The sequence below is a fragment of the Camelina sativa genome, chromosome 11, assembly GCF_030686135.1.
Source record: "Camelina sativa cultivar CO46 ecotype springtype chromosome 11, ASM3068613v1".
In the NCBI taxonomy this organism is placed as follows: domain Eukaryota; kingdom Viridiplantae; phylum Streptophyta; class Magnoliopsida; order Brassicales; family Brassicaceae; genus Camelina; species Camelina sativa.
In genome coordinates this window covers 33953089-33965785 of record NC_141890.1, presented here as the reverse complement: position 1 = coordinate 33965785, position 12697 = coordinate 33953089, and the positions used below count along the sequence as shown (strand labels likewise).

Sequence of the window (12697 nt, the reverse complement as noted above, 5' to 3'; positions counted from 1 at the left end):
ATATTTTTCTTATATATGTGTTAATACGCGGACCTAATCTAGTATTTTATATAAGATGCTTTAGACAATTTATTTTGTCTAACAATATATGATGTTTTGAAAAAAATCAAATTTCTGAGCAAAAAATTTAAATTTCTACAAATATTAAATTATTATTATTTTTATTTTGTCAACCATTGGGTCACAACTGGCCGGCTCATTAGCCAAATTCCTACAAATGGAGTGGATGAACCTCCTTGGTATCTGTTGTTTCGCGGCGAATCGGAGCAAAAAGGAGCTGAAGACAGAGATTGACAACGGCGGCGAGGATTTTTTCGATGCGGCTGTTATGGAATCTGCTGAGAAGCCGGATCATTTGGTGGTCATGGGTAACAGAATCGTTGGCAGATAAAACATAATCAAAGAGCTTTCAAAACAAATAGAGTTTGGTTTAAGACTTTTTGCTTAATTCCTGTGTTGGATGATGAGATCGTTTTCTATATCTCACATTGATACCATGATGCTCTAACCGATGAACTACTGTTTTGGATTAAAAAAGTTTGAATATTTAGTGGATTCCAATGCTGAATTGTGATTCTAGTGTTGTGTTTTCATACATCCATACATATACGAGCTCTGTTTGATGTTTTCAAGGAGTGTGGTCTGTTTTTGATGGTTTTTGATCGTATTTGATGTGTTCTTTGCAATCTTTTGTGTTGTGTTGGCATGTCTTATCGGAATGTTGTGGACTCTTGTGCAAATGTTTTTGAATGTTAGCTGGTAAATTGGTGAACAATAAGATACCTTGGAGAGGATATTCAGGTCTTAAAGATGGAAGTGAAGATACCTTGGACATTGAATTGTTGGTGTTACTATAGCTTAGTTAGAGGTTGATCACAAACATCATGTGGAGGAATCTTTTGGCTCAAGCGTTTTATCAGATATATGTGCTCTTGGTGCTTCAGTTTAGAGGAAGATCCATCTTCGATGTGACAGAGAAGGTGAAGAACACTTTGATCTTCAATACCTTTGTGCTTTGTCAGGTGTTCAACGAGTTTAACGCGAGGAGCTTGGAGAAGAAGAATGTGTTCAAGGGGTTACACAAAAACAGGCTCTTCATTGGGATTATAGTTGTGATTGTGGTTTTGCAAGTGGTGATGGTTGAGTTTCTCAAGCGATTTGCTGATACTGAGAGGTTGAATTGGGGTCAATGGGGAGTTTGCATTGCGATTGCAGTTGCATCGTGGCCTATTGGATGGTTAGTGAAGTCTGTTCCGGTTCCAGAGAAACACTTCTTTAGCTACCTGAAATGGAAGAAGAGATCATGAAAGAGGCTCTTAATTTGATCTTATATTATGAAGCATTGATTTGTTTTTTTTTTACATTTAATATGTTTAATAGATTTAAAATAAAGATTGATCAATTACATAGAAAAGCACTTTTACAATAGCATATTTATAGAGTGAAAACTCAAATTACAATCTTTTAGAACGGGCCAAAATTGTCTCATCGATGCTAGCCAAAGCGATGAAGTCTCTCTCTGCCTCTCTCCACTCAGTATCCAACACGATGAAACGAAACGATCCATCGGAGTTCTATCAAGGAGAAGGAAGCAGAACTTCTCAATTTGATTTATCGTTTTCTACAGATATGCCAACAAATCTAAATAATATGGTGGGCATTCGAAATGACGTTTATGATACACAAATGCATGATCGTTTGAAAAAAGACTTGATTAAGCATATCTGACAAAAATTTGGTGCAACCGCACAATAAATCTTATTCCGAATTTTGTTTAATATGTTTAATATTTCGAATTTTGTAAAATATGTTTACTATTCCGAATTTTGTAAAATATGTTTAATATTCCAAAGTTTTCTATTTTATGTAATATAAAAAATTTAAATAATTGTTTTGTCATTTTAGATTATTAAAGTTTGATAATTAATAAACACAAATGAAAAAATCATTATTTAAATGATTGAGCAATCTTCTTTAAGATTCTTTAGTGGAGAAATGATTTTGCTTAAGTTCTCTTAAAATTGCTTTCATTAATTTAATATTAGTTATATGATTAATTAATATATAAGCAACTTAGGAAAGTTGCTGGAGTTGAGATGGTCTAAGTAAAGTCTAACTTTTATATTGTATTTTTCTATAAGAATGGTTAATACTATTTGAAGATTTGACAAGTAGACTTTGATTTTTACGGCAAGCAAAAGTGAAAGTTGAAACTTTTGGAATTGTTTACCGGTAAGGTTTTATCTTCTGCAAATTTAAGTTAAAAAGTGAGTACGAGATAGAGACAACAAACATTTGCTCGAGATCATTAGAATCTTATATATATATTGCTACTTTGCTAGTCATATGAAACAAGCCAAATTAACTAGAGACCAAAGGCCATCAGTTTCTTTATTTTAATTCAAAATTTTACTATTTTCTTTCAAACTTTATAAAATTAATAAAAATGGTAGAAATTTTGTGAAAACATATATCACTAGTAAATTTTTATTATATAGCTACGTTTTTTGGTACGAACAAATTTATAACAAATAATACCTACAAACTATTACAAATTTGTGACAAATTTTAAATTAATAGATATTGTAGCTAATTTGTTACTAAGTGTAACTATATAATGACAAATAATTACCTACATAATTTGTAGCAAAAATATTACATATTTTGTGACACAAATTTTGTAGCACTGTGGCACACAACATTAAATGTAGCAAATTTATAACAAAAATCATTTGGAGACTAAAGAACCAACACTTAGAAAAAACAGAGTAACATTCCCATTTATTACATTTGTTTGGAGACACGCAAGAAAAAAAAAAAAAAGAAAACAAAAAAAAACTTTGCGATGGCGATTGCGATTAGGTTTAGGCTTGGAGATGGTTTTTGACGACGGGCTTGAGATGTTATTTTTCGGTTCTCTGATTGGTTTCACTTCTGTTGGTGGTTTTGAATTGTCGGAAGGCTAAGGAAATTGGGCTATGGGGTTTTACGGTTTATAGGATTTGGGGATCTGGTTTTTTAGGGGTTGCAGTTGATGATGGAGATCCGCTTCTTTGGGATACGGATTTGGTCGATTGGGTTATTGATTTCGTTGGCTTTTTGTTAGATGGTTCATGGAGTTAATTTATTATGGTGGTAGATTTGATTTGTCGAAAGGTTAAGGGATTATGGGCTTAGGGGATCTCGTGATTGTTGTGTTTTTTTTCACTGAGGAGGATCCGATTCTTTGGGATACAGATTTGGTATTGAGTTATTACTTTTTTGCTAGTTGGAAATGGGATTTTCAAGTTGAGGATTTTCACTTCTATGGGAAAGAAGATATTCTCACAATCAAGGAATGCTGGTTTTATGGAAGGGAGATTGATTCGTTTTTGTCTATTGGTTTCAAGGTACTCATTCACAAGACTTGGGTATTTATATGGTTGTCTGCTTCATTGTTATTTCTCATCTTCTTATTTTTTTCGTTGTATGCTTGTTATTTCCAGTGTGACTATTCAATAACCATACTCCTCCCCCATGTAAGTGTTTTCTACAACTCTCTACTCTCTCCATGTATATATATTTTTGCTGTTGTTTCCCCATCTGTGTTATTTAACTGTGTTCTTCCAAATGTTTTTGGGTGATAGAAAGGTAACTAACTTCTCTCAATGCGGTCTGATGTTTACTTTATTATGTTTAGTTGTTGGTCAAATTTCTAGTGATATTGTTCTTTTACTTCAGGCTAAAGTTATGAAAACGTCTCCCCTATACTGTTCTTTTACTAGAGGCTCAGCTTCTTGGTTCTGGTTGATGCAGAGACAGATTGATGCAATATCTCAAACCTCTAGTGGCGGCTCACAAGAAGGTTTTGTTATCTGCAGTAAGTTATATAATTTACTGGGTTTGTTATCTGCAGTAAGTGGATATGAATTCTGCTTAACACTTATTAAGTTGTTTCTGCAACAGGTGCGTCGGTCAATGGCCCAACTCAAGGCAACATCAGGGAGAACGGAGAAGCCAATCCTGAAGCTGCGACTGAACCTCCAGAAATGGCTGATGTCCATCAAAGTCATCCCACTAATGTGCCTCATGAGTCTCATGAGCCTGAAGAAGATGAAGATGCGGAGCTTGTGGACAGTGCCCTCTTCTGAAGAACTTGTTCTCCCACCTATCTTTACTCAATCTACCTATTTAGAACTCTGTCTTTTCTCTGCTGGTTTAAAACTCTGTTTTTATTTTCTGTTGAAACTTTGTTTTTTTTTTTTTTTTTCTGAATCTTTTAAAAATCTGTTTTTTTCCTGAATGTTTAAAACTAATCTTCTTCGGAGCTATATTTACATACTTTAGCTTTTTATACATTTTGAATTTCGTATCTCCATCGTAGCAAATTGTCACAAATACTAACGTTATATACGTAGTTAGTTGTAGCTATCTTGTTACAAAAGAGTAGTCACATACTGTAGAAATTTGCTACTATTTCAATCAACGCAAATTTGTAGCAAATTGCAACTATTAGCTACTAGAGAGAATTTTGCTACGACCAAATAGTTATTAATTATTTTTGTCATAAATTTGTAATAAAAAATTTTTTGCTACAAAAATCATTCCGACAAATATTTCCGTAACTATACAAAACTTTTTTACTAGTGATATAGAACTATCTTAATTTTATAACCTTTATAGTTACAAAGTTAAGAATCTCATAAATATGTATACCAATAAAATTTGTATTGTAAAACGACTGTGTAAAAATACTATCCTGACAAATATTTTTATAAATAATCTCGGCAGTATATTAAAAATAATTTGAAGATATTTTCACAGTAAAAGGAGTAAGAAGTCAACAAATAAATAAATAAAGAGAGATAATGACGTTCGACCTAACTAATAAACAAAAGATCTTGACAATATGTTAAATTATTTATTAAACTTTTTTTGACAAATAAACTTAATACACAACAATCAACCAAAATAGAAATCACCAAACGACAAAAAAAAAGAACGAACAAAAACAGAAATGACCAAATAAAAAATACTAATAGGGATAGATTGTTAGTTTAATTAATTGTTCATTAAATTGAAGTAAACGTAAGGATATGGGAAAAATAAAATAAACAAATGTGTCAAAAAGACAGAACAGTGGGCTTGTCAAAGCGGTTTTGATCGAAACCAGGGACTTCCTCAGTAATCGTGGCTCGTAAGATGCCAGTTGTCACACCTTATTTATTATTATATTTTTAGTCTTTTACTTGTCAAGGAAAAAAAAAGTAATATTATCTTAATTATATTCATATGCTCATATGCTATTTTTAGTCAATGTCTGGTTGCTGTCGAGTTTTATTGTTTAATCAACAAATTGCATTGGGACGCATACTTCAGATAAGATAAAGGATGAATGCGTAAACTGCCACCGATTTTGATTTTGCTATTTCAAGAAGATATTCATTTTTTATTTATCAAAAGGATATATATATATTTTTTTTGACAACATCAAAAGGATATTTCTATTCATGTATAAACAAACTATCGAGAATTAATATGAGGAAAAATCAAAAAAAAAAAAATCTATCTTGAATATACTTCTTCTATTTTGCAGAAAATTTTTTGTTACTTTACAAAGAATATCATTCTACATTTCTAATATACTTTTTATTGGTAGATTTTATTTTTTACTTCTAAACTCACAGTTCTTTTCATTAATCACGTATTAAATAGAGACAAACATGTATAATTCAAACTTTTCTTAATTTGTATGAAATGTGTCAAAATGACACTCTTTCTAAAACAAAAAGAATATATATTATTTTCTAAAAACTAACAAAAATAAATAATCATGAGAATGGTTTGTATAACTTGATTGGTGATTTTTTATGATACAGAAATAAGATGTAGATTAATTATCTGTTAATAATTGTATAAACATATATTGATCGGAGTTTATAATTTAACTGTTCATATTACTGATATTTTAGTATAATACGATTTTACATATAAAATTAGTACTAATATGTAAAAAGTTACTGAAATTTCTAAAAGAAGCTTATGCACGTTGCATATTGCACATAGAGGAATTAATTAATCATCTTATTCGATCATTTGATCCAGCTCGGGATTAACACCTTGATATATATACTTGAGGTTCATATTTTATACAAATGGCGTATTTAGAGCCATGATTTAACTTAATAATTAAAATTCCATATAAATATAGTTGATGATTAATTAGATATCCTCATGTAACATAAAAAATATAATCTTTGAATAGTGAGTGCTGACGCGGCTAATCGGGTATAAGTAGATATCCAGCTCAGGCAGAATCACATGTGATTGGCTGATTTCATATTATAACACGATTAAGTTTTTTTAATTAGTGATTGATTGATTGATAGATCAAAGCTAATTTTAGCTTAAATGAACTTCCAACTACAAATCTTATCCTATTAAATTAATGGCATTGTTCAGTTTGTCCACCGCTCATCTTTTTAATGTTTTTTTCTACCGTCTAAATTTCATCCTATTGGATAGACGGATATAAATAATATAGTATGTGACATCAAATAGATTTACAGAATCCAATAGATGTAAAACGTAAAACTTTTTTTAAAAATAATAGTCGTTTACCTCTGTCTAAACTTAAACTGTTATTTTTTGTGTGCATTTTCAAAATATAATTTTAAGTTATTAATGTGGTGAACAAAAGTTTTAAATATCGAGTTCACTATATCTATATATGGTTAGAATATACTCATTTTCTGTAAAAAAATCCATGTAAGAAACTAAATATATTTAAGTTAGAATAACTAAAAAATATAATTTTCTGAAACCAATTTTCAATTCTATTTAGCCAATACAAGCAAAAAGTTATATTTTCACTACTAAGGACAAAGAAAAAAATAAAATTATTGCAATATACTAAAACAATTAACAAAATTGTCGGACTTCCAATTATCGAAAATTATTTTTCTTTTTGGAGACAAAATATGCTTTTCATTTGGAATAATTAAACCGGAACCGATAGAAAGTTTTGAAGTAATAGCTTAGCAATTGCATGAGCTTATCTAAAAGAATTATCATAACAATTCAAACACTTATTTTCAAAAACGGAGAAATATTAAATCAAAATCAAAGTTTAATAAACATTTATCTTTTGTAATCTTGACCAAAAGATAACTATTATTTTATTGTATTATTGTCTACAAATAAAATCATTAAACACTTGTTGACAAAGTTTCAAAAAAAATCATGTGATTGACAAAAAAATAAAGATTACTATTTTTGTTGTTATCAACTGATTAGTATATGTGTAGTGTAGAACTCCACATCTTGATATCTTTGATGATTGTGATTCATGTTTTGACTTTATAAACAAAAAGTATAATTAATTACAAAACAAAAATGGAAGACATCTGGTTTCTATGTTTAAAATATGATAATGCAAAAAAGTATGTCATACGTACAACGAAAGGACGAATCAAAATAACAAAGTCCAGCTCATTGGCGAAAGAAGACAAATTGATCACATTTGTTAATCAATAATTAATTATGTATTAAAGTAAAACAAACACTCCAAGTCCAAGTTTTTTAAACGCAACAATATTCATGCTTTACCGCTTAGTTTTCATGAAAGCCACTTTTTTTTTGGGTGAATTCGTTGTCTATTGTTTTTTTCTTTCTCTTAGGGCATGTTTATAGGAAGATCAGTTTAGGGTGTTCTTAGAGTATAAATATTGTAAAAATAATGTAAGATCAGTTGTTAAAAACTTTTGTTGAGAAGTTAGTTATTGGGAGAACATGTGTAAAATCTTAAGATTTAATAATATAATATTCTTATAGAAATTTAAAAATGTTTAATAAATACATAGATTAATGTTTAATAAATAATTTAAGAATATTTAATACTATTTAATAATATAATGTTTATTTATATTCTTAAACATATTACAATTAGAAAAATTTATAAACATATCATTTTAATTGCAAACTTATAAAACTTTTACTAAAATTCATAAAAATATATGGATTAATAAATACATAGATTAATGTTTAATAAATAATTTAAGAATATTTAATACTATTTAATAATATAATGTTTATTAATATTCTTAAACATATTACAATTATAAAAATTTATAAAACTTTTACTAAAATTCATAAAAAACAAACATATTACTTAATTAATTAAACAAGAATTACATTTTATTTAATTAATTAGACAAGACAAATATTTCGAAAAAAAATTATGTTCGAAAGAAATGAATAATAAAACGCAAGTTTCTTTCCGAGAGTGACACATGTCCTTTAGATCAGATGAAGAACTGATCTTATTCAAGATCAATTGGGCTGATCTTATGGGTACTGTTCAATTAATTTCAATTTAAAAAGACCCAAAATCACCCTAACTGATCCACCGATAAATATGGCCTTAGGGCATATGCATTTGGAGAATATTTTTGGGTGTTCTTAGAATAAAAATATTATGAAAATAATGTAAGATCATTAGTTTAGATATTTTGTTAAGAAGTTGGTTATTGGGAGAACATGTTTAAGATCATAAGATTTAATAATATAATAATCTTAAACATCTTACAATTTTAAAAACTTTAAAAAATAACATTTAAATTGCAAACTTAAAAAACTTATACTAAAATTCAAAGTACAATACCAAATTTTTATGAAACAAAAAAACATTAAAGATATAAATAAAAAATAAACAAAACTTCTTCCAAACAAATAAATGTTTTCTCCTTTGCAAAAAAATTGTATCCATTCACGAGTTGCCACATCATCCAAGAACTGACCCAAAATCAGTTCTACATCAAAAACCAATAACATGTTTTTCACTCACTGTTCTCTATATTTTTTATTTTAAAAAGACTTAGAATACTGAAAGTGTTTCCCGAATGGAGATGGCGTTACATGCCAACGTTGGAAAAATCAAATAATCTATCTACAAATAAATTTTTAACTTAAAAACATTGTTCAAAAATATTTTGACTAAACATGTCCAAATGGTGAAAGAATCTCCGAGCCTAATAACATAATAATAAGAAACTCCAGTGGATTAGTCAACTCTTATATGGGTGATGTCGAGTATTTTTTATCACGTTAAATTCTTACCAAGTTGTAGAGATGTATTGTACATAACTGGTGAAGATTAAGCACTTACCTTACGATTTGTCCGTTTTCACGTATCAATATAAATTTTGGTTTACTCAGAAAATCATTTCACTAATTTGATTATTTGACTATTGTGTTGTTTTATTATTTATATTCTATCCATTTTATAAAGATATCATTTTAAAACATTTCACACAATAAAAAAAATATACTATATAGTTACTCCATCCACTTTAATTATACACATATATATATATATATCTTTATTTAATAAATAATTAAAAATAACTTATAAATAGAAAAGTAATATTTGGGTTAAAACTAAATTAAAAATTTGGTCTGAAAAATCACACTTACAAAGTCTCTTTCTTTTGACCCAAAAAAAAAAAAAAAGTCTCTTTCTAAAATGACATTTTTTATAGACCGGAAGATAACTCTTATATGCGTGTCAAATCCGATGTACACTAGATTTTTTTAATTAACTGAAAAACAGAAAGTGTAGTATACATTTTATCAGTTTCTGATAATAACAAAAATATATAGTCAGCAGAATCTAATATGAATTACCAAATTATCATAATCACAACACAACTTCTATAAGCAAAGTAAAAATCAGTACACAAAATGACAATATATAGAATTCTCAAAACCATAAACCGAAACCAGAATCTGTCATTATGACGCCATAGATAGCTTCACAGTACACAATAAGTTTTGATAACTAATTAAGTTTCAATTATTTCAACTCAAACCAGCGATCTCTAACCGACGAAAGTCACCTTACATAATGTTTAGGGCTTATTTTGAAACATTGGTCAGTCCAGAGAGATTCACAAAAGGTTTTTTAGTTAGATCACTTCCACTTCTTGAACTTGCCTCCTCCAAACATTCCATGCTTTCCATGCTTGAACCTTCCGTGCTTCCCATGCTTGAACTTTCCGTGACCATAACCATAGCCATGACCATGGCCAAAGCCGTGACCATATGCAGCATGTCCATAAGGGCCGTGAGAGCTATGAGCTATGTGGTGAGCTCCATAGGCCGCAGCAGCACCTGCAATCATACCCCCAATTCCTCCTGCGTGACCTGAAAGAAGTAAAGGGAATTGGCATGAAGAAAGAGAAACTAAAGGGGAAAACAATATATAGTGCATGTAGAATCTGCAATGTTGTCTTTAATTATGATGCTCAAACTGGTATTAAAAGGATTTAGTGGTACGTAACAAATTATCAAAATGTGCTATACAAGAACAATTTAAAAGTCCAATCCTTAAGACAAACAAAGTAACCAATATATCATAAATCTACGATATAAATTAGAGAAGTCAACTGTGTTTCAGCAATTGGAATACAAACTCTTGCAACTATAACAATCAATGACTATGGATTCCCGTTATAAATACAAGCTTAAGTTTTGGTTTTTAATTTCAGCCGATCCTTTGTTTTCAACTTGTTTCTAAAGTGACCTTTTCTCACACCAATTATGATACTAAATCACGGAACATAGAGACACCTATTCTGTTTCTTCCTAAAGTGACATCTACAACATATATGATACTGAATTAGCAACATGTAGACAAAATTATATGTTTTTTACTTTTTTCACAACAACAAATTGAAACCTTTTTCGATACTGCGAAACTGCACGAGAAAAAGAGAGTGTACCAGAGTGATGAGAAGGATAGCCAGCAGGAGGGTAACCACCATGACCAGGTGCAGGAGGATAACCTCCATAACCAGGCGCTGGAGGATAACCACCAGGTGCTGGAGGATAACCACCAGGCGCAGGTGGGTATGCACCCGGAGGAGGGTATCCTGCAGGTGGGTAAGCACCAGGTGGTGGAGGGTAGCCTTGTTGTGGGTATCCAGCAGGTGGATAAGCCCCAGGACCCGGCGGGTATCCAGCGGGAGGATACCCATGAAAGCCTTTGTCGTTGTCACCTCCCATGTTTTTCTCAATCAACTATAAAACCTACACAAGTCATAAAAAAAAAACATTAATTTAGGTCAAAATGATCAATGTTAATCCCAATCAAATTGGACAAACCAATCAACTTCAAGCTCTCATCAGAAAATCACACAGAAAAAAAACAAATTCAAGTAATGAGATAAACCAGCATGGTATGTAAAGAACCATTGATTAGGTCAGACAACAAAACTTTCATCAGGGGATCAAGCAGACAAACAAGAGTTAATAGTAGTGATAAACCAGCAATGTAATTACTCATTGATTAGAGAGCAAACGAACAATATAACTAATCACAATAAAATAACACAAGTTAAAGCTTTATTCAGGGGATCCAACAAACATACCAAGACTCAAGTAATGAGATAAACCAGCAATATCATTGATCATTAATTAGGTCAGAGATCAGTGTAAACCCCAAAAAAAATTGCACAAACCAAAGCAATAACTTCAAGCTTTAGGTAGATCAAACAGACACAGAAGAGTATGATGAGCTCAACCGGCGTATCAATTAAAACGAAGAAGAGCAAACAAAAACCCCAATTATCTAAACAAAACCCTCAATTCGTAAATTGTATGTCGTCACATTCATACATATACGAACCCAAACAAGTAAAAATCAAAACTTTTAAGGTTTTCAGCAACAAATTAATGCAATTTTGTTTTCAATAATTACGATCGAACCAAAGAGAGAAGACAAGTTTGTAGAACACAGATCAGGGAAAAAATCGAACCTTTTTGATTGATGATGATTGCAGAAACAGTAAAATTCAATAATCGTTAAGATCTAAAAAGAAGAAAAGATGAGAGCTTTCCTTACCCCGAGACGAAAGATGTCGAAACGAAATTGGAAGGGATACAAAGACAGTGGCGGAGATTACTTATACATGTTTCCTTACGCGGCACGAATTCCAAACAAGGTATGTTTTCATCTTTAGTCCTCGTATTTTCAGATAAATCACAATTTGTCAGCAAAAGTTTTCACAAATAGAGATTATGTCCAAGTTTTTGAACAAGAAGAACGATACATTGAAGTTTGTAACAGTTCCAAACTTCCAATGTTCTTTTTCTTTGAAAGATTTGTTACTTGCTTTTCTCAATTTGGAACGGTTATTAACTCCTTCTGGGGCGTTTACTGAATATAACAAACTATGGGGTTTAAATGAGAGAAATATGATAATAATATTTTCGTAACGCACAATATTTAGCGTTGCGAGAACGCGCAATGGACGCGTAATTCTACATTACGTATGGGATAAAATTTTGCACTTTTTGGATAAAAATGCCAAAAGAATCGAATCTACTCAAAATCCACCCATATTTATGACCTCATATAAATAATTTTTCCTTTTAAAAAATAAGCAATGTTACATAATAAGCAATTTTTGCTTTTAGTGTTTAGTTTTTAAGGCTGTATATATATCTTATCATAAAAGACCAAATATCATAAATAACCATTTTTATGTCACAAACAAACGCAAAATATCTAAATCACTTCATACCTTATCTATGGAGTCAAATATTTTCAGTTCATTTTTCCATTTAACGCAACACATCAGTGGTGATAATTGATGTATGTTTTTTAGAGTATATAAACTTCATTTTCAACTAATCATCAAATTGCATTGATTAACTC

The 12697-nt window shown here is 30.3% G+C and overlaps 2 protein-coding genes, 1 long non-coding RNA gene and 1 pseudogene across 6 annotated transcripts; 2 read left to right on the top strand and 2 right to left on the bottom strand.

Annotated features, from left to right (window-relative positions):
• The first annotated feature begins 884 nt into the window (after positions 1-884).
• Positions 885-1307, top strand: LOC147934772 (putative calcium-transporting ATPase 13, plasma membrane-type pseudogene; annotated as a pseudogene).
• A 1316-nt stretch (positions 1308-2623) lies between these two features.
• On the top strand, positions 2624-4337 carry LOC104724882 (uncharacterized). Of its 3 annotated transcripts, none has more exons than XM_010443443.3 (4): positions 2624-3389; positions 3486-3518; positions 3796-3859; positions 3946-4337. In XM_010443443.3, the coding sequence occupies exons 1-4, from the start codon at positions 3168-3170 to the stop codon at positions 4128-4130; spliced, it is 504 nt and encodes a 167-aa protein (XP_010441745.1). In that variant the 5' UTR covers positions 2624-3167; the 3' UTR covers positions 4131-4337. The 3 variants fall into 3 exon arrangements, with proteins under 3 accessions (XP_010441745.1, XP_010441743.1, XP_087332798.1); XM_010443441.3 differs by having other exon boundaries at positions 3721-3859; XM_087476672.1 differs by having other exon boundaries at positions 2732-3389; positions 3486-3630; positions 3721-3859.
• Positions 4338-8598: 4261 nt separating this feature from the next.
• LOC147934771 (uncharacterized) lies at positions 8599-9260 on the bottom strand. The gene is made up of 2 exons (XR_015571082.1): positions 9146-9260; positions 8599-8789 (listed from the first exon to the last, which is right to left on the bottom strand). It is a non-coding gene; the product is annotated as an uncharacterized LOC147934771 (long non-coding RNA).
• Positions 9261-9748: 488 nt separating this feature from the next.
• LOC104724881 (uncharacterized) lies at positions 9749-12239 on the bottom strand. Of its 2 annotated transcripts, none has more exons than XM_010443440.3 (3): positions 11882-12239; positions 10761-11067; positions 9749-10182 (listed from the first exon to the last, which is right to left on the bottom strand). In XM_010443440.3, exons 2-3 carry the CDS (start codon positions 11041-11043, stop codon positions 9950-9952), a joined length of 516 nt encoding a protein of 171 aa, XP_010441742.1. In that variant the 5' UTR covers positions 11044-11067; positions 11882-12239; the 3' UTR covers positions 9749-9949. The 2 variants fall into 2 exon arrangements, with proteins under 2 accessions (XP_010441742.1, XP_087332797.1); XM_087476671.1 differs by having other exon boundaries at positions 11796-11946.
• Between the last annotated feature and the right edge of the window lie 458 nt (positions 12240-12697).

Bases quoted from the DNA above. Each gene is read 5' to 3' on its own strand.
- LOC104724882 (XM_010443441.3), top strand. From the start codon at position 3,168: ATGGGCTTAGGGGATCTCGTGATTGTTGTGTTTTTTTTCACTGAGGAG. The intron at 3,390-3,485 runs GTACTCATTCAC...TGTTATTTCCAG, and splicing joins TTTTGTCTATTGGTTTCAAG to TGTGACTATTCAATAACCAT. The intron at 3,519-3,720 runs GTAAGTGTTTTC...CTTTTACTTCAG, and splicing joins TAACCATACTCCTCCCCCAT to GCTAAAGTTATGAAAACGTC.
- LOC104724881 (XM_010443440.3), bottom strand. From the start codon at position 11,043: ATGGGAGGTGACAACGACAAAGGCTTTCATGGGTATCCTCCCGCTGGA. The intron at 10,183-10,760 runs GTACACTCTCTT...TACTTCTTTCAG, and splicing joins CTATCCTTCTCATCACTCTG to GTCACGCAGGAGGAATTGGG.